General features: G+C 31.5%; 1 protein-coding gene across 4 annotated transcripts in view; it reads left to right on the plus strand.

Annotated features, from left to right (window-relative positions):
• Positions 1-20,841, plus strand: part of LOC105330255 (uncharacterized) — a 104,513-nt gene that overhangs the window by 74,752 nt on the left and 8,920 nt on the right. For 2 of the 4 annotated variants that reach the window (XM_034445889.2, XM_066076336.1), the window contains 2 exons: positions 8,381-8,783; positions 10,897-11,053. In XM_034445889.2, coding sequence (XP_034301780.1) covers positions 8,381-8,783; positions 10,897-11,053 — 560 coding nt within the window. Of the gene's footprint in view, positions 1-8,380; positions 8,784-10,896; positions 11,054-17,026; positions 17,119-20,841 lie in introns of all 4 variants that reach the window. The other 2 variants (XM_034445890.2, XM_034445891.2) reach the window with 2 other exon arrangements.

The following is a 20,841-nucleotide window of genomic DNA, read 5'->3' on the forward strand; positions in this document are numbered from 1 at the left end:
CCAAAGATCACACATGTGTTTTCTTTTAAAGTTTATATTTACAAGCACTGCGATTGGATCAGCTACTCGCAGCTGCAGCCAATCATAAAACAGAGCTTGTCACTGAGTTTTCGTAATGAAATCCGCCAAGGATTTATGGGGAGCAAAGTGAACCGAAAACCCTTGGCTAGCGAAGATGTTCTATTGTTACTTTTTCATGTTTCTTACAGGGTCTTCCGTCTTTAGCGGAAGACCTTACCATTATTCTTTTGTTTCTTTTTCACTTTTCTTATAAGGGTCTTGGGTCTTCAGCGGAAGACCCTACCATAGTCTGACACGTTTTACTGACGGTACTGAAAAACTTAGAGAAGTATATATACACACACTTCCTAAGATCTCAATTGCAATGGTCAGTAAGTGGTTATATAATAGCTACTGTACACAGCCCCTCTTGACAATTTGCAGTGCAGAGATTGGGAATAATCAGGTGACAGACACACCTGTACTTGTATATACACACACATCCTAAGATCTGAATGCTAGGTACTGCTAAACAATAATGCTTTAACACCCCTTAATATTTTTTTCCCAGTTTGTCAAATAAAGAAAACAGAATTTGAAAATTTTGATATTAATTTCAGTTCTAAGAATTTCAAATATGAAAAGGAAGAGTTTTAAATTCGGAACATCATTTGACACAGTTACATGAATTAAAAATTAGTTGCGCTCTCGTATTTTTCATTTTTCAAATAAAATCTAAATAAATGTAAGTTTTTTATTCTAATCTTAAACCCGAAACATTGTTTTAAAATGATGCATGTGTGTATTTACGTTACCGGTATTTGTATACATGCATTAAATCATTTATGAATCATTTATGAATTTTTATCATTGCTTTATATGTAGATGTATGATGACAATTCTATACAAAATTGCATATCATTAATTATGGATTACTGAACTGGACAATGCACATTGTAAAAAGTGTCAAACATCCGGACAAATCAACTCTCTCTCTCTTTCATGATTTATCAGGGAAAAAACAATGGCTATCTTTGATTGGGATTTACATGATTTAGATATTAACTAATCGAATTCCTGCTAAATAAAATCAACAGACATTTCATTTATTGAGATTATGTTATTCTATGCATCATAACACCAGGCAAAACAGTCAAAATATAGGTGATCATTTCGATCGGTGTGATTATCTGCACGTGCTAATTATGTTGCGTTATTTTGCGCCTTAACTCAAGTTACATTGGTCCTCCATTTATTTGTTATTTTACAAATTACAAAACACTGCCATTTGTTTAAATACATGTACAGATAAGATAATTATATAAGCTGTTTATAAGCGGTTAATCGGTATACAAGTCTAACTTGATTTGTGTCAGTGCTGAGTCTGATGTTTAGATAAGATCTAGTCTTCTCAAGCTTCAATGTAGATGGATAGGGTTCCTTTCTAGATTTATATTATTTCACGAAGACAAAATAACTGATAAACACGTTCGGCCTCTGTCCCAAGCACTTCAAGCTTACCGCGATCATAAGTATACGGAAACAGAACGCATTAATTTACTACTGTGGTTTCATCAATATTCGTTGAATACCAATTTTCGTGGATTTCGTTGTTAAGTTGATCCATGAAATTAAATGTTCATTGAAACGCAATTTCTATTAACATTTTGTATTGAAAGGGTCATAGGCCACGAATTTACGTATCCTTGAAACTGTGATTTTCACTTAATCCACGAAAATTGATACCCTTGAATATTAATGAAACCACTATGTAAAATATGCGGATCCCAAAATCATTTCAGAAGAGTAGAAATGTTGTTCCCGGGGGGGGGGGGGGGTCTAAGCCATATTTATGCAATTTAAGGAATTAGATTTTTCCATGGAGGATGCAAAGAGGGGAGGGGGCAGATCCCCCATAAATCCGCGCATATGCCATAGGGGTAGATTGAATGCTAATAACTAGGTGGTGTTATGGGTGATTTATTGATGTTAAGCACTATGTTGTAAATTTTTTTACTGACTTTTCGTTTCTATATTATTATCAAACTCATGCTAACTACATAAATATTATAAAATCTGCCAATTTCTTTTTAAAAAAAAAACAAGACTCAATTTCTCGTTCACTTATAAAATTGCATAAAAAAGTGACATTTTCATTCAATGAAAATGTTATTAATAAGTTTAATAATCGTGTTATAATTTTTTTTATTATATTCAAAAATACATTATTTAATACAATTTCACATCTTGTAAGCTCTAGCAGGGGTAAGAACAATGGTGTCAGTACTTATCAGTACTTCTCTTAGTTTTTCAGTACCGTCAGTAAAAAGTGTCAGTACTTCTCTAAGTTTATCAGTAATGTCAGTACATTGTCAGTAAATGTCTAAGTTTATCAGTAAAAAATGGGAATGTTAGTACTTTTATGACTTAGTTGTGTGAATGTCTGTAGATGGTCCTATTTTTTTGATATTTTGAAAAATGCGCAAGGCGGCGAAGCTCGTCCGAGCTAAAAAAAATTGCCACCAGTTTTTTTCCCCGAAATTTTCGCACATTTTTCGCCCTTGCTTTTGATAATGTGTAAATATTTTGTTAAGACATGTAATGCAAAAGTTCAGATTAACTAGGACTTTTGTTTGAATTAAAGAAAAGGGGGCTGGCCCCTCAAATTAGGAACCGAGAGGGCTCTAAAGTATTTTTGAAATAAATCTTTACCGAAAAATAATTTGTTATCAATTACAGAACCAAAATTGTTCATTGTACATCTGGTTATCTATACAGTACCATGCCTAAGTCATGTGTTACGTACATGTAATAAGGGTTTTAAGGGGCCATAATCCAAAATTTTGATCATTAATATCTAGAAAAGTAGAAGAATTTTGATAAGCATTAAAGAACAAAAAATGCTAAGAATATTGTTCTTAACATTATGTAACAAATAATTTTTGTTGGTGGCCCCAGTGAGGGTTTTAAGGGTCTGCCCCAAAAACACATTTGTTCAGATATCTTTAGATCGGTCAGCAATTTCTTAACACCTGTGAACAAAATGTGTTTACAAGACCGCAATTTGATTTTAAGAAAATGGGCCCTCAAATAAGGGGTCAAAATGGTTCTAAAGTCTTTTTATAATAAGTCTTTACTGAAGAAATTTGTTATCAATTATAAAAGCAAAATTGTTAATTGTACAGTTGTTTATCTATACGGTACCATACATAAGTCATATATTACGTAATTAGGAGTTTCAAGGAACAGATGTCCTAAACTTTGATCATTAATATCTAGAAAAGAAGAAATATTTTGAAAATATTGTAGAGGAAAAGTTGCTCAAAGTGATGTTCTTAACAATATGGGATCTAAAAAATTGTAGTTGGTGGCCCCGGTAAGGAGTTTATGGGTTTATCCCTGGAACACAGTTTTTCGGATATCTCTAGAACAATTAACAATTCGTGAATGCTTGTTGAACAAAATATGTTTATATTTTCGAGACCTTTCATATGATATCAAGAAAAGGGACTGACCCCTCAAATTATGGTCCAGAAGGGCTACAAAGTCTATTTTTAGCGATAATTTGTTATTAATCATGAAAGCAAAAAATAAGAGCTTATTGATGTTCCGAGTTAAATTAACTTGTCCCTAAAATAATTGGGCTATTTTTTTATCGTGTTTAAACACATACGGATATATTTGCTTAGTCATTCTTGAAATCGATAAGGTTTTTGTTAATTCGTACTTAAAATCATTGGGATTTTGTTAACTCGTACCAAGAATAAATCGATTTTTTTTCTTTGTGCTTCAGTTACTTATGTTTATTGGTTTAAGAACTCTCCTTCTTAGAGAAATTTCTAGCTTTTCTTTCGACATTAACGGAAGACCCACTCGTTGCATTGCAACAATGTTTGCTCTAGTCTTTATGCTTATTATTCTTTTTTTCTGACTTTTTTGGAGCGTTAATTATCAAAAACTATCCAACCGATTTGCAGGAAATTTTTAGGACTGATTTAGCATTGTCAGCGCTACATATTATTAAATTTCCTAGTATGAAGTCACTACCGGTTTTAGATATTGACGATTTTGTAAATGTTTTAATGGTCATTTTGTACACGCATCGTCTCCGAGACTAATCAAGATAAAAGCTAGACATTTTCAGGGTTTGTAGAAGAATGTCGGTAGATGTATCCCCATGCTTCCAATTTATGAAAATTGCTTATGGCCTTGAAGCTTGCCTGAACCTTAAAAATTAGCATCAAATTTTTCCACGAAATTTTCGAACATTTTCTAAAATTTCTTTTGATGTATTCATACTTTGTTAAAATGCAAAATATGTTTATATTAGCAAGACCTTTAATTGGATATCAAGAAAAAGGGGCTGTCCTTTGAAATAAGAGGGCTCTAAAGTCTTCTTACAATAAATCTTTACTGAGCAATAATTTGTTATTAATTATAAAAGCAAAAATGTTCACTGTACAACTGTTTATTGATTATAATACAGTACTATACCTAAATTATATGTTACGTAAATAGGGGTTTCATGGGGCCAGAAGTTTAAAACTTTGGTCATTAATATCTGAAAAAAGAAATATTTTGAAAAGCAATGTAGAACAAAAGTTGCTCAAAATAAGGTTCTTAACAATGTGATATCTAAAATTTTGATGTTGGTGGCCCCGGTAGGGAGTTTAAGGGTCGGCCCCTAAACACATTTATACAGATGTTTCAGATGACTCAGATGTCTCAGATACAGATGTCTCGAGAACAGTTAACAATACGTGAACACTTTTTGAACAAAATATGTTTATATATGCAAGACCTTTTATTTGATATCAAGAAAAAGGGACTGCCCCCTCAAATTAGGGGCTAAAGCGCTACTTAGTCTTTATATGATAACCCTTTTTCGAGTGATAATTTGATATCAATCATTAGGCAATAACAAAAAAAAACTTTTTAAGCTTAATCTGACGCTGAAATCCCCCCCCTTTTTTTTTTAAATCGGACGATGAACTACAGAGATATTAGGGTTTAAAAATTGATTTTTCCGGAAATTTTGATTCCGCATTCTTGGTTAAGAAAATAGTTTTATGTTCAAAGTTGAAATTCGTACTTATGGTAGTCCCCACTCACCAAATTTTTGTGTTTATCTTATAATTTCTTAATTGATTTATAAGTATTAATGCAAAAAGACCTGATTGACACACAAATGCGTAGGTTATCTTTCATTTTAACTAGATAATGTGCCAGAGTCAAATGTACCCCCATATCCCAAACAACAAGTCAAGACTAAATCAAGTACAAGATATATTTTGAATCGATGCAAACAGAATTCACATAATAACTAACATATTTTAACTTGAATACAATGTTGCATTCATTTTCTACAGAATTCATGCTTAAAAAATATTACACTTGCATAATAAAGAAACAGATTTCACATTTTTGCAAAAAAAATAAAAAATTTTCTACATATATCCATTTATTTAAAAAATGAACCGGTATAGTATGGGTTTTTTCTTTTACATATCAAAATGGATCTCAGAAGGATACAATAAACACAAAAAACCCCACATCGGTCATCTTTCATTTTACAGAGTTATGATGTCAGATACAACCCCCCCCCCCAAATTGTGAAATACTATTTTATGGTTAATTTCCTAATAACTGTACCCTGATATTGAATCATTGAATGAAGAGTTTGTAAATATTTTAATATACATAGGTCTAATTATAATTATTATTTACTTGCAAAATAAATGCATAAAATTTTAATGCTAGTTATTCATGTTAATTTGTGCTTTAGTTTTATATTTTTAATCCAAGTAAGTAACGTACGATTCGCCACGTCAACGCACCTTGTTTTGATTGCGAACAGCTGATAACGATGTGTCGATATTTTCATAGCATGCATTCTAGACTTAATTATAATCGTTTAAAACTTATAACATTTCAAACGTTTAAAATTAAATAAGGCTTTTCTATTCTGAGGGAGCAGATATGGGAAAACAAATTGAAAAAAAACCCACCTAGTATCTCATTTAATTCAAGACAATATATCCCTGTATTGAGATCATACCAATTACTGGAAAGTTATTCATTTGATTTCCTTTTTGTGTTGTATAACAAAATGCTCCGGTTTACATTTTTAGGATTTCTTATATATATGGATCCATTTACTGTTATCTTATCCAAATTGAAAAACAGAAAACCTTTTCTGAAAATTTAGAAACTGTGGCAATTTATCATGCACTGTATGTAAAACATGTATTATTATGTAAAACCTTCGACAGTCTATGATAAAGAAAGATAACTCTTGCTAATTAAAGCAATTGTTGTTGCAAACAATACAACAAAGTGCTATTCTGAACTAAAATGCAGCGCTTCAATATGTTTTGTGATATGAATTTGAAAATGTATATAACTTTATCATTTTCATATACATTTTAATATTTTAATATTAGATTTTTAATTTTATGCTGCGATGGTAAAATTTTGATTTTTCTAATCACTATGTCTAGTTTTTTTCATATCATGATTAGACACAGTATCAATTGTTGAAAAATCTAGCAGCGCTTCATCACTTCAACTTTGTTCCATATGAATCAATTGATATTGACTTCGGTGAAAATCAACATGAATTTTTTTGGGCAAAATTAATAACAGTGGGATATTACACCTTAAGGTCATGTATTGGGATATGTCATACTTTTTACAATGCATGATCAGTGTATTTTTTTTCCAGAAATACTATGCATATGTTAATGTAATCACAGCTATTATTACAGATCCTGAAACGTGCTACTACACTTCTAAAACATACTGTACCGTTCCGTACAAAAAACGAACCGTACCGTTCACAAAACGAAACGTACCGTTCACAAAGCGTACTGTACTGTTCACAAAATGAACCGTACCGTTCACAAAACGAAAAGTACCGTGCAAAAAGCGTGCAAGATAATTTATGCAAGACCTGCCTCAAAACGGACAAAAAAGCGTATCACAGTGGAACAAGCGTGCAACTTTCATATACGACTTATTGACCTAATGTCTTTTGATGAATACGGACCGATATTTTTGCTGACTAGTTCAATATTTTGCTGGATTTTTTTTTTATACAGGATTAGATAACACAATCTAAGATTTAAAACTGCAATTTGTATTATGCTTGTATAAAAAGAGCAAAAAATTAAAATAAAGGATTTTTAAACATTACATATATCTTCACAGTTTTAACCCCAAAAGTATGCCCCTTTAGTGGTGGGTGTCTTAAATTTTACAGCTAATGTTCCTTTATCTATAGATGCTACACGTCAAATTTGGTTAAGCAACTCTTTGTAGTTTAAGAAAAGAAGCTAAATTTTTTTTATAGATTTAAAGCACGACGCATGGCGACGGGCATAAATGAATAGCAACCGATCACCTTAGTGCTTCAATCAAAAGTGATGAAATTAAAAGTTTTATAACTTTTGGTTTAAGGCCAATTTTGTCAACATAAAGTTTTCCTCATGTTGCGCAATATTTGTAAATAAATTACAAATGGTCATTAATAACTGTTGCTATGAAAACAAACGGAAACATAATGAAAATTTGAATATTTGAAGGCTTTTTTATTTAAATCTTATTAATTTTTTTATCATACTATATTGATATTTCTTTTTTAGGAATCTTGTGTTCTACACATCCAAAATTAAAAACGCAATCTACTTAAAAAAATAATTGCAATGTACTTTTAAAAATTCAATGAATTTTTTAATGGTTCATATTATTAAATTCGAAAGCAACAACACTTATTTAATGAATAACAATGCATCTACAAGTACAATTTTCTAAGGAAATGCTTAAGCAAAGATTTATATTATAAGTCTCCTTTTTTTAAACGGTCTTCTATTTTAGACTTTGTTACTATAGCAGCGAGTGTAAATATTCGTGTTTTTAAAGCATAGATAATGGTGTAAATTCTATTTGGTCTTATCTAGCGTGGAAGACCAAATTCGAAAATATTCAGCTGGTACATTTACCATTACATAGGTAATAGTTTATCGACTAATTTTTATTGTATGAAAATTGACAACATTACAGAGGTTAGTTTTCATCCATGTTAGTTTAGTTTATAGTGGGCAAAACTTGTTTATATGGCTTCAAAGGGGAAAAGATTGGCAGTTTTCCTATATAAAGCCTCAGTTACCATAGCATCGGTTACAGGTACCCCTTGGAGCCAACCATTAGTGCAAAGTAGCTTTATACGTATATGTTTATCAATGCACTGACTATAAAGAACTTTTCTGTTTATGAATCCATAGGTTCTTATATGAGATTTTGATTTTTAAGGACAATTTCTATTAACAGACAGTAGACTTTCTTGTCAATTGTGGTTAAGGATCTTTTTTTATTTTGTTAGATACCTGAACTGGCTGAAAGAAACAATGGAGTACATGTTGATAAAAAAGTTTATTATCCTTCTAAAAATTCCATCCGCACACAAATTGAAATTGAAAAGGTTCAACGAATTGAAAAAAAGTTGAAACTGGACCAAACCAATCTACAGAAAATTCACGATAAAGCTAAAAGAATAAAGCGACATGTTGGTCCTCATGACGATGACGGTATTCAACGGTTATTATCAACAGGAACTTTGGCACCAACAACATTGGACAATACACATCCAAACTACAACTATTCAATAGACGTAGTGTTTGCTACTTACTGGTTTTTTCCTGCTAAAACACAAGCAATTCTTCCAAAGGATCAAGTTTGCATATCAGAGAAAATGGATGACGAAAAAGCACGTTTAGATGTTTTGAGTGAGTATCAAGCAATTTTATTTATTCAGAAACTAAATTTTATCAATTCAACATGTCTTTGATATTTTAGAAAACGATTGGTGATATCTTAAGTCTCCAAAATATCCGTTCAGTTGAACATTACATAAATAATCTTCGAATTTTGAAAAAAGCTACAATGCTTTCATTTATGCATTATGAATTGTAAGGTTTGTATTATAATCTACGCTTTCGCTAGGTAAAAAAATATTGGAACATTGCCTAACCAATAAGTTTTAATTAGGTTTTTTTAAAGATAATAAAAATGTCATGCCTTATGTAACGTATAGCGGATTTGGAGTTTTTTCATTCTCTCCCTATAAACAAACTAATTTTTAATACATTTACATACATGTATGTATGTCGGCGTCTGTCCTGAGTTTAATCCTGCGTTGTCTGTGCCATGTACCGTATTCAATCATAATTTAACTAAGAGTAAGTAAATATTATTATATAATCTCCATTCATAAATTAGCAAAGAATATCGATATCTTTAGGACTAAAAATTAGTATATACGAGTAGTATTCATTTTTGTTTATAATAAATACAGCAAATTTCATTACAATAAAGATAAAAGCTTCAACCAAATCTGATTGACAATTACACTTTTTGGTTTTTGTTTTGGTGAATCAAAATGCTTTCCTTTGTTAAATTGGACCCCCCAATGTGGCCCCAAATGACTTAAAAAATATGATTTTGACGAACTTGAATCTTCACTTTTTAATTTTTTTTCTCTTTCTCATAAGCTTACGTAGATTGACAATTTACATAAGGAACAGCTCGGGAGATTTAAATTATCCAAAAATGACATAAACTGCATCGCTTAGCAACTGCATTTTCTTTTTTTATGCATGCAGCAAACTTACTAATCATCGGGTACATTGTGATGTGCCAGAAACGAAAATTATTAATTTATTTATTGATAATGGAGATCATGTAAAACATATTCCAACAAATTTACTGTCTTCAATTGCATTTGCTTAAAAACAAACGTGATATGAAAAAAGGATACGTAAGTTATGGTTATCAAAAACAATATGATCGTTTAGAGGATCAGAGGAAGAAAAAATCACACCCTTATGCATATTTTTAAGTTGATTATAATTTAATGTTTGGCAATGTACATGTTTTTTTTTTCAAATGAAGTGATTTATTTAATTAGAATTTGAACAGAGTGCCTATGTTATTATTGTTTGACCAGCTGTTTTGTTTTTTAATATAACTACTTAATTTACAACAAAGCATATTTATTTTTCAGAGGTTATATATTTACTCTATGTTGCTGAATATCATATATGTTTTTCAGGAAAAAGAGGGGTAGGGGACCTTCCTGTAATCAATAAAATGAAGATCTGGTAGTCGACTTGTATCTTGTATCTTATATCGACTTCCAACCCTATTCTCGTTTTTTAAGACATTAAATTAGATTCATTATCGACAAATTCAAAATTTGATTCAATAATTTGAGATTTATACATTTTTTTAAACTGTGTTAAATAAGTGTCTCGATACTAAAAAATGTTGAAGTACCGTCATTAAGCACTTTGAAATTTTTTTTCAAAGTGGGTGCACTTGGTCCAAAATTTAGTCAGAGGGATTAAATTATGTGTCTATTTTGCCAGGGATGATGGCTAAAGGTGGAAGGTTGATATTTCACCTAACCTCTAAAGCTCAAAGAAAAAAATATTCGTTTAATAATTCAAAATGACATTGGAATTTGAATAAGCAGTAACATTTTTGAAACGTTTCCTTATAAAAAATAATACATGTATTTGACGTCTCAAATTTTCATATACACGTATCATTCATATTGAAAATTCCCCTTTAACTTTAAATCCGTATTAATTTGAAGAGTTTATACAATATGTTAAAAAGAACATTCACAATTTTTTGAAAAAAGCAACATTAAAGAAATTGATCATTGATCGATAACATCTTATTAAGTAATCGATTACAATCGATTAAAGGACAAAAATGAATCGATTACAAAAAATTCTCCTATGTAAACCGATTATCAATCGATTACAGTTGAAAGTATTCGAACCCATGTCTGGTTTCTTAAATGAAACTTTGCTTTTAATTTTGAATTTGTAGGCAAGTATTATGGTCTTAACCACGATGAATATGAACGTGTGATTACAAAAGAATGTTTAAACGAAAGTGATCATGAACTGCCCCAAGATGAAACATACGAATCGCAGTCCACATACAACCCATACAATATTCATATGGGTCAAATGACTGTTTACAGGTATGTAAAGGCAATTTTTTTTAATCAATAAAATAAGCATACGTTTTAAGAAGTAGTGGTAATATCACACACACACACACACACACACACACACACACACACACACACACATATATATATATATATATATATATATATATATATATATATATATATATATATATATATATATATATATATATATACATATACACATATGTTGTGATGCTGTACATGGTATATATAAGATAAATACAATCAGAAACAAAAAATAAAGAAATTTTATGTGTGATCTCCACAACAATAACAAAATCCATTTTAATTTACAATTATAGTACGATTTCAACGTCTACGACGTCCTAATTAAGCACAAACTTTACTTGTTAATTGTTCAGCAGTTGGACTCAATTTTATCTCAATTTTTAGAAATCATGACTTTGATACCAAACTCCATCTTTCGCATACATGTAATATTTCTTCAAATGATTTGAAGATATATATAGAATTAGTTCAACAATATTAACCAAAGAGGTTTTTCAAAAATATACTTGAAATCTATGCCTATCATCGATCAATAAATTTGTAATATGTCAGCCCTTTATAAGATATAAATTTTCAAGCGTGTTAGTTGTTTTTTTTATATTTTTTTTAATTACTGTGTTTTATCAGTCAAGGTTACCTGCAATGTATATCGTCCGACTTTGATCAGTAAATCTCGGTAAGGAAAAATATTTTGATAAGCAATATATAATATAAATCCCCCTTTATAAAAGCAAACATCAAACACTCAATTAGAACAGATCATATAATGTCTTATCTAATTGCAAATCAATAGTGTTTCAAATTCTAAGAGAGGCCCAGGCTATTGGAAATTAATGCCTCCTTATACTGGAAGATACTGTTTTTGTTCATCACATCCATGAACATATAAATACTCTTAAGCAAAAATAGAAAGACATGGAAGATAATCATCTTAAATTGGATTTTATTAAATGTGAACTCCGAGGAATTATAATTCAATACTAAAAAATTAAAGCTGGGAAAAAAAGGAAGGGAAAAAAGAACTAAATAAAAAACTTGAATCACAAACGCAGTCGATTGCTTTATAACCCTCTCCTAAAAATATCGAAATCAGTACCAAGAATAATAAAATGAGTTTGAAGAAATATATAACAGTAAAACTAAAGGTATCATGTTAAGATTTCATGCAAAATGGTGCGAAGAAGGAGAAAAATAAACAAAATATTTCCTATCCAATAAACTGGTACAGTTTTAAAAGAATTTAAAAGAAATTATATCCCGAAAAAAAACCACAATTCGATCAGACTGCAAACAGTTTCGCCATCCCTGGCTCTTCAGGCAGGTATGAAAAAATCTGGATATATATATATATATATATATATCCAGATTTTTTCATACCTGCCTGAAGAGCCAGGGATGGCGAAACTGTTTGCAGTCTGATCGAATTGTGGTTTTTTTTCGGGATATAATTTCTTTTATATATATATATATATATATATATATATATATATATATATATATATATATATATATATATATATATAGGGGTTGGCCGCTTAACTGTTTTTTTCGATATCTCAATTGCCTTATGTTGATAATCTTCATAAAATAATGATACTTCAAAATTAGATGATGATACCTCAACATAATGGTATTTAAGTATGCGGTGGCCCAAAATTCGCCATAAGCACCGGGATCGTGATTCCGTAAAAATATTACAAAGAGTGTAGGACTTAAGTCAAGCCACACAACAATTCGAAAAAGCTCCATTTACTTTATTTCTGTATATGAAAATACACTTTTCGAACCCAATTGGTTATTATTAAAATCTATATTGCCAAAACTAGAGCGTGTGCTGCTCAGGTGAAACTGGATTCTGGAGGGCATTGTTGCACGGTCATCTTCATTACATTTGTTGGAACCTGTGCCGAAATCTCTCTGTGTCAAACGACTTCTGAGTCCCATGATTATTACTCGTCCTTGTTTAGGCGCCCTCAAGTCCGATGTCAATTCTATAAGTACTTTTTATGTCGTAGGTTTATTGTTTTAATCCTACAAGCGGACGACTTCAATTCGCGCTTGTTTTACCACTGTTTTGCCTGGTTTATTGGTTTTGGCGCTTCTACACGATTAAACAGTGACTTACTTTCCAATGGACTTTTAGGGAATCAGAGTGCGAGCAATCATTTAAGTGCATGCACATAGCATTTTTTTATTGGGAGAGGAAGACCTACCTCTCAATATCGACAAGAAAATAAAAAAGGGGGATCAGTTGCCCCGTATTTTAAAATCTTGATCTACAAATGATCGAATTTCCAAATTTACATATGTGTTTTCACCTTGTTAAAAAAAGAGGGAATGGTCTGTTCCTTAACACTTTTTATATTATGTATGTTTCCACTAAAAATATATTGATTTGAAAGAGAGTAAGTAAAATGAGTTTGGCTTCATAAGGCATTTACAGTGTTTATATTGCATAATTTTAGTGACTTTTAGCATCTGCTAAAATAATCTTTAAAAAAAACTACTGCTGGCACTGAAGATGTACACAGTACAGCTCATAAGAGAGGATCTCTACTGAATAAAAATAATGTCGGAACATAGGATTTGTTTGGGTGCATTTAGGCATATAACAACCACACATGCAGCTTAAAAGATCACGACCCCCTGCAAAGGGTAAAGCATTGTATTGCTGTTGAATCTGAGTTTAGCAGTAACTGTATTGTTACAAATCAGTGCCTACATTGCCTACTCCTTCACGTTATTCTCCAGGGAGAGCCCCTCAACCTCCTTAAGTCTAATCTAACATTAAAAAGATAGAAGGCTTTGTTTAGGTGCTATTAATTATCTTAGCTGCCCGCTCTGACCAAGTGCCGAACGAATGGGGTCTGAATGCATATTTTTGGACCAAAAATCCCCTGGGGGGACTTTTCTTGCCCCCTGATTTTTTATGCGCTGATGGGGGCCCCATTATTCTCACCAAGCAGCCATTCTTTAAAATTTAAATTGATCCTTTTAAAAGACAACACTAAATCAAACAGTAGTTTTCGTTGAGTATCTTGATCTTAACTAGTCTCAGTGGACCTTTGTCTTATCTGATCAATCTCTGAAACAGAGAATCAGCCTAGTGTTTAAAAACTTTACAGGCATCCACGTGATTTGAGTTTTAGCGTATTTCGATCCAGAGGCGACGGTTCCATTTTTTTTTTAGAACCACCGCATGGTTAAATACAACTTTACAATAAAGAAGTATCAGCATTAAATGTTAAAGTGCAATCATCTAATGTTGAAGTATCAGCATGTAATTTTAAAGTTTCAGCAGTAATGTTTTTATTGTTGTTGTTGTTGTTGTTTTGTTTCATCCTTATCTATAAATAAGAGCAAACAAAGTATACAACACTCCAAAAACTTCAATAATTAGCGTACAGACATATTATGTAATTCCTTAATTTTTATATTAATGCAGCATAGAAATGTACATGCTCTCATTGAGAGGACTTGTTTAAAAAGCGTTTTTTAACTGGTTGTCTTAAAAACATGTATATTAATATATACATTAAATAAAATTATTAATTTTGGTAGATAATTTCATGATACATGTACGTCGATAATCTCTAACGACGAAACATAAAAATTCCTAATACTATTTACATGTAGCATACATGTGTACACAAAAAATGAAAACTCTTGTTTATCAAACTAGGAAACTGGTACAAATTAATCTATCTTAGTAATAAATAAAAATGTATATAATTTTAAGATCATTCTAATTTAATTCAAATCTCTTATTAAATAATTCTTTACATATTCTCTCAGACTTTCAGAGTTTTCATTTTTCTTGTTAATTCTACAGAACATCTTAAATTAGCAAATTCTATAAGCAACATAAGATATAATATTATTCAAAAACTGTACCTTACAATTATTTTCATAATAGAAACCTATAACTACATGTTTCCACATAATATCTACTTGCATAAATCACAGTTTTTACCACATTTCTTTGACATTAGCACATTCAAAATTAGATGTTCAATATTCTCTGTTGTGTCCTGACAATAATCACATTTGCTTCGTCTTAACTCATATTGATGTAAAAATAAATTGCAGCTTAATATATTATTCAAAAATTTGTAATTAAATTCACATATTTTCTTATAAAATACGTTTTTAATTTTATTAATGTATATGCTTTTCCAGGTTTTTTAACAGTTCTAATAATAGGACCGATAGATGGTTTTTTGAAACTTTTAAATCAACAAATTTTCATAGAAGAATTTACATTTTTGTATGTTATTGTATGACATCCTAAAAAAATGTATAGCTTTTCACAACATTGGTTGTTGTGTGTTGACTACATGTCATATCAAAATTCTCACATTGCTGTCTTATAACGTTTTATAAAATATTATAATCACATAACCAAATACATTTTACAACTAAATATCAGATAATTCATTTGGTGTTTTCATTTAGCTTTCTTTCGTAGAATGATCTTTTACATATAAAATTCCACTTCTTATTCATCTTAAGGTACCTCACTACACCTACACTTATACTTTTTAAGACACTACGTCACAAAATGGCGATTTAAATGTTTTGTTAAATTGTTTATATCGTTTGATTCGGTTGTATATCGTCGTAACTCAGTGGTTAAAGTATAAGGGTTCTGAACCGCAGATCATGAGTTTGAATCCCCCTGAAGCTTTTTGTTAATGTTAACTGAATTAAATTTTTGAAAATGCAATTTTTCATCCAATATTGGACATGTTTTGCCTATTATACTTGAATACTCCTTATCCAATATGATATTCATAATCATCAAGTAATTTTTCTGCTGATTTGGAAAATATTTCACGGTGTAGTGAGCCACCTTAAAAAACACAACGTTTTGCCTTTATACTTAAAGGGGCATGGGTCACGATTTTGGTTAAAAATTATTTTTTCGAATTTTATGTTTATAATGCTTCAAAATGGCATTTTTATTTGGCAACCTTTTGTTTACATTTTGAATGTTGAAGTGAAAATTCCAGTTTTAGACCGTAAAATAATGTGTTAAACTTAGAACCCGTTTATTTATGTTATAAATGAATAATAAGATAGGAAAATCTGTTTGAAAAAAGATCTTTTACTGGTTAATGAACATATGTAAACAAAAACAAGGCACGAGCTTTGTTTACATGACAAAGAATTGTGCCCTGTTTTTTTTTTTTATAACTCAACGACTGTCTCTTAAATTTCATTTGATCATTAGAAATGCATTCCTAAAGCATTGTAAATCATAAAAACAGAAAAATAGAATTTGACCAAAATCGAGACCATGCCCTTTTAATAAGTTCGTTATCTTAATAAAGGTTGCTGTACAAATGTTATATTTGACTTGTTGAGAATGTTTTTTAACAACCATTAAAACAATAACATATTTCTTGATAATGTTAAGGAAGATTATTAATAACTGTTAAATCTTCAATATTTGTCTCAGTCGTTGATACTATGTAATTGAAATTAAGGTAGACTCTTGTATCAACCTCTAATGATAAAACGCCGCCTAATGATACAAATATTATTAAGCGTTGCAATTGCAATCCCTAATGCTATAGATCAACCGCTAATGATAAATCGCTTCTTAATGATACAATTTTATCATTAGGCGCTGCAAATGCAGAGCAGACCTAACGCTTAATGAAATAAGCCAAAAGTTAACCCCTAATGATACAAACATTTTTGTTTTCGTACGATTTCTTCTTCTTATTTTTTCCACAAATTTTGTGCACGCGATTTCTCGAAAACTATTCTACCGATTTTAGCCATTTTTTCACAGCAGATGGAACTTGATGTAAACTTTATACATTTTAAAGATTTTTTCTGTCGTTACTTCCGGTACCGATTTATCGACCATTTTGTACATTATTACGACCTATTTTGTGCAGAGCTGATTACAGGAACTATTATATATGACTATGAAATTTTCAGGATAGGTAGTCTAAAGTTTGAAGTTGAGCACTGTTATGTTGTTTTACGCTGATGGCACCATTTCTTAGAGCTCGCCTAGACACGAAAATTGGGTACGAATTTTCATTCAAAATTTTCAAACGTTTTGATCTGTATCTTTTTATCAGTTAATATTTTGTTGAGACATATATAACAAAAGTGGTAGAGAATCAAAAGTTCTTTCCAACGAAATCAAGAAAAAGGGGCTAGCCCCTTAAATTAAGGGCCAAGACAGTCGAAAATTATATTACAGATAACTTTAAAAAATCAAGATTTTGTAATGCATTATAGAAGCAAAGTTGTTGATCGTAACAATATCTATCAGGTAAAATCCTTGCCACGCCCATTTTTGACGTAATTATGGATTTTTAGGGGCCAAAGTACTTTAACTTTGACGCAATATGTCTAGAGAAGGAGGCATGTTTTGTTAAACATTGTAGAAGAAAAAATGGCTGTATTGATTATACTAATCGATTCCACTAATCATAGCGCCAATGTATGTCCCCATTAAGGATCTAAAGGGATGGCCCCTAAAATATTCAACCATTTTTTTCTAATGAATGAACAACAAATTTAGATAGGTGAAAGAAGAAAATAAGTTCGTATTTGTGAGACCTTTCGAATAAACTCAAAAATGGGCTGGTCCCTTATATTAGGGACCAAGACACTTGCAAAGTCTCTTACAAATACAAAGGTCAAGATTTTGTAATGCATTATAGACTCCAAGTTGTTGATCGTAACAATATTGGTTTGTAAAACTTATTGCCACTCCCATTGATGACGTTATTATAATTAGGGATTTAGGGGACTAAAATCTTTAAACTTTAATGTGTACATGTTGTATGTGAAAAAGAAAACCACTTTGTTTAGCATTTGAAAGGATATTGACAACCGTATACATTATCTGAAAGGAAGGGAATGGGGGGCTCTGAAATTTCATTAATATTTTAGTCGTATCGTTTAAAAATTGAACGGAAGACCTACTCGATACTCGTAACGAGATCGCATCTAGTGAAGCGTTGCATTTTCACTCTTAATGATATAATACCATACTAAAATTTAGAACTCTGACCATTTGTTTTTAAATATCTATGAAAGAAAGACAAGGATTGATAGACATACAGAGAGAAGAATGTACAGTTTCTTCCAATATTCGCCCTAAAAGTTAATAGTTGTTTTAATCTAATGGAAATATACATAAATTACATGTATCTTGAATATTGTGCATATAAAGTACCAAGTTATACACTTTTATCTTGTTTCATGACTTCAAAATTTGGCATATTTTTAAGATTAAGTCAAAAATTATGAAAATGGTGCATTTTCTCGTAGTTTTTTTGAAGAGGAAAATGTGTCCGCAGCCATCACCTACAATGAAATTAATATGTTATAATGTGATGTCACATAATAAAGTTTTAATGTGAGTTTCATCGTGAGCGACAACTTCGGACACAGTTTTCTATTGAACAAATAACACAGAATAATTTTGATTTTCCCAATCACTTTGGTCTTCTCTATACTTTCGCGGGAGGTATTTCATGGACCAGTCACAGATCAAAAGCACTTCGTTATGTTGTATCGCGTCAAAGAGATCAGATTTTGGTTTCTGCATCGAATGAGATGACGTTTCACATTTGTGATACCTTGCGTAGCATTTTGGAGTTTGGACTGTAAGTCGCGAAGTGAATCAGTCAGTCCATGGTTGCTTGAACACTGGATAGTCTTCATTAAAGAAGAGAGCACATCCTTCATTTGTTCACATGTCACGCAAACTAGATCATGGTGATGTTGGCAAGTGACAGCAAATTCGGGATGAAGTGAATCACTGAGGGCAAAGGTCTGACAATGATCTGCTACTTTGCTGTCTGGGGAGATGTGTATCTAAGGCAAAATCAAGAAATCATCTATATGAATCTCATCTCAACTGTGCAAAATAATAGAACTACAGATTTTGGTATAGGTCGATATGTATCAATAAGGGCCCACACCTTTGTAGGAGTATACAGGTAATGCATATTTTGTGATGTCATCTCAACCAAAGAGAATTTTACCACCATGTACAGAAATATGTTTTCTGTCTATCTCAAGTTCCAAAGACTAACTACTGACACTAATTTATAAATAGTGCCTGTTTGGGAAGGTAACAGTTGAAATTGACACCCCGAGAAAACCATTGTCAACCAACGCGAAGCAGAGGTTGACAATGGTTTTCGAGGGGTGTCAATTTCAACTGTTACCCTCCCAAACAGGCACTATTTATTTTATTATACTGAATGTCTTAATATTCTCGTTGAGTTCTTGCTCTGATAGACCCTCGAATTCCCCGCTTCCTCTTTTTTCAATCAAGAAAGTGCGGAATAGATTGACAGACCTCTTAATAGTACGTTTAGTACTAACAGAGTCGTCTCTCTCATCCAACAATAGCTATTTGGGACTCTTCCACTTTTGCGAACATGTTTTTCCTTCGTCCAAATTGTCGGGTTTTTTTCTTTAATCAATCATGCTCGGGCGCACGCTTTAATAAACTCTTTATTTATTCGCATTACTTCAAACGCAGAACTGACTTCTTTAGAAATGACGTGAATTCTACGGCGAACCGTAGGCTCATAATTTACACGCATGTAGCATTTTTTTGTGTTACCCGTTGCCAAGTGCGTTGCTAACGCTGAGGGTGATAGTATATAAATAGTGCCTGTTTGGGAGGGTAACAGTTGAAATTGACACCCCGAGAAAACCATTGTCAACCGACGCGAAGCGGAGGTTGACAATGGTTTTCGAGGGGTGTCAATTTCAACTGTTATCCTCCCAAATAGGCACTATTTATTTTGTTATACTGAATGTCTTAATTTTCAAGAAAATTTTACTGCTTTCATATAGGAATAACGTGAATTCTACAGCGAACCGTACGCACATAATTTTCGCGCATGTAACAATTTTTAATGTTACCCGTTGCTAAGTGCGTTGCTAACGCTGAGGGTAATAGAAAGGATTATGAACTGCGTCTTAACCAATCAGATTTCAGTATTTAACATGAAAGTATAACAACACGGTTTATCAACTGCGTCTAAGCCAATCAGATTTCAGTATTTAACATGAAAGTATAACAACACATTTTGTGTTCTGACAAACCAACATGTGCTGAAATATGTAATTTCAAATTAATTGGCCCTTGTTTTGTTTTACAGTGAATTACAGAATACTGGTAGAGTTTTTGATAGTTTGTCAGATTGCTCAATAGGGTCAGAAAGGTTTAAATGTAGTCATGTGATTACTCTGGTATGACATCAATACATGTTAAGTGAGTTGACATCAATGCATGTTAAGTGAGTTATATCTAGTAATCTTTTGCTTACTTGAAAATTCTAACAGTTTTCTACAATTCGCTGTTATAAGTCGTAAATACAAACATATACATTCATTCAAACTTACCTTGAAATCTGCACGAAGATGCTGTTTACATTGGAGAATGATTGCAGAGAAGTATTTTATCTCCTGTTGGTTTAAAACTTGAAACTTCAGGAGTTCCTTCAAAAGGTCCAAAATGGTGCGGAATGCACGACCACCCTCAGCAATGAAGTAGTCAATACCCTCGAGACTGGTTCTTATTTGTGCTCCACACTCAGACAGGATCCTATACATTGTACTGTCACTTAGTAAAATGTCCAAAACATATTAAGTAATTTTTTGTAGTAAACATATGATACATATATATATATTTTATATACTAGGTGCCTACATTTAATAAGATTCTTATCTAAAGCACTAGTACAATTATATTAATTACTTGGGAAACAGCT

The sequence above is a fragment of the Magallana gigas genome, chromosome 2 (genome assembly GCF_963853765.1).
Source record: "Magallana gigas chromosome 2, xbMagGiga1.1, whole genome shotgun sequence".
In the NCBI taxonomy this organism is placed as follows: Eukaryota; Metazoa; Mollusca; class Bivalvia; order Ostreida; family Ostreidae; genus Magallana; species Magallana gigas.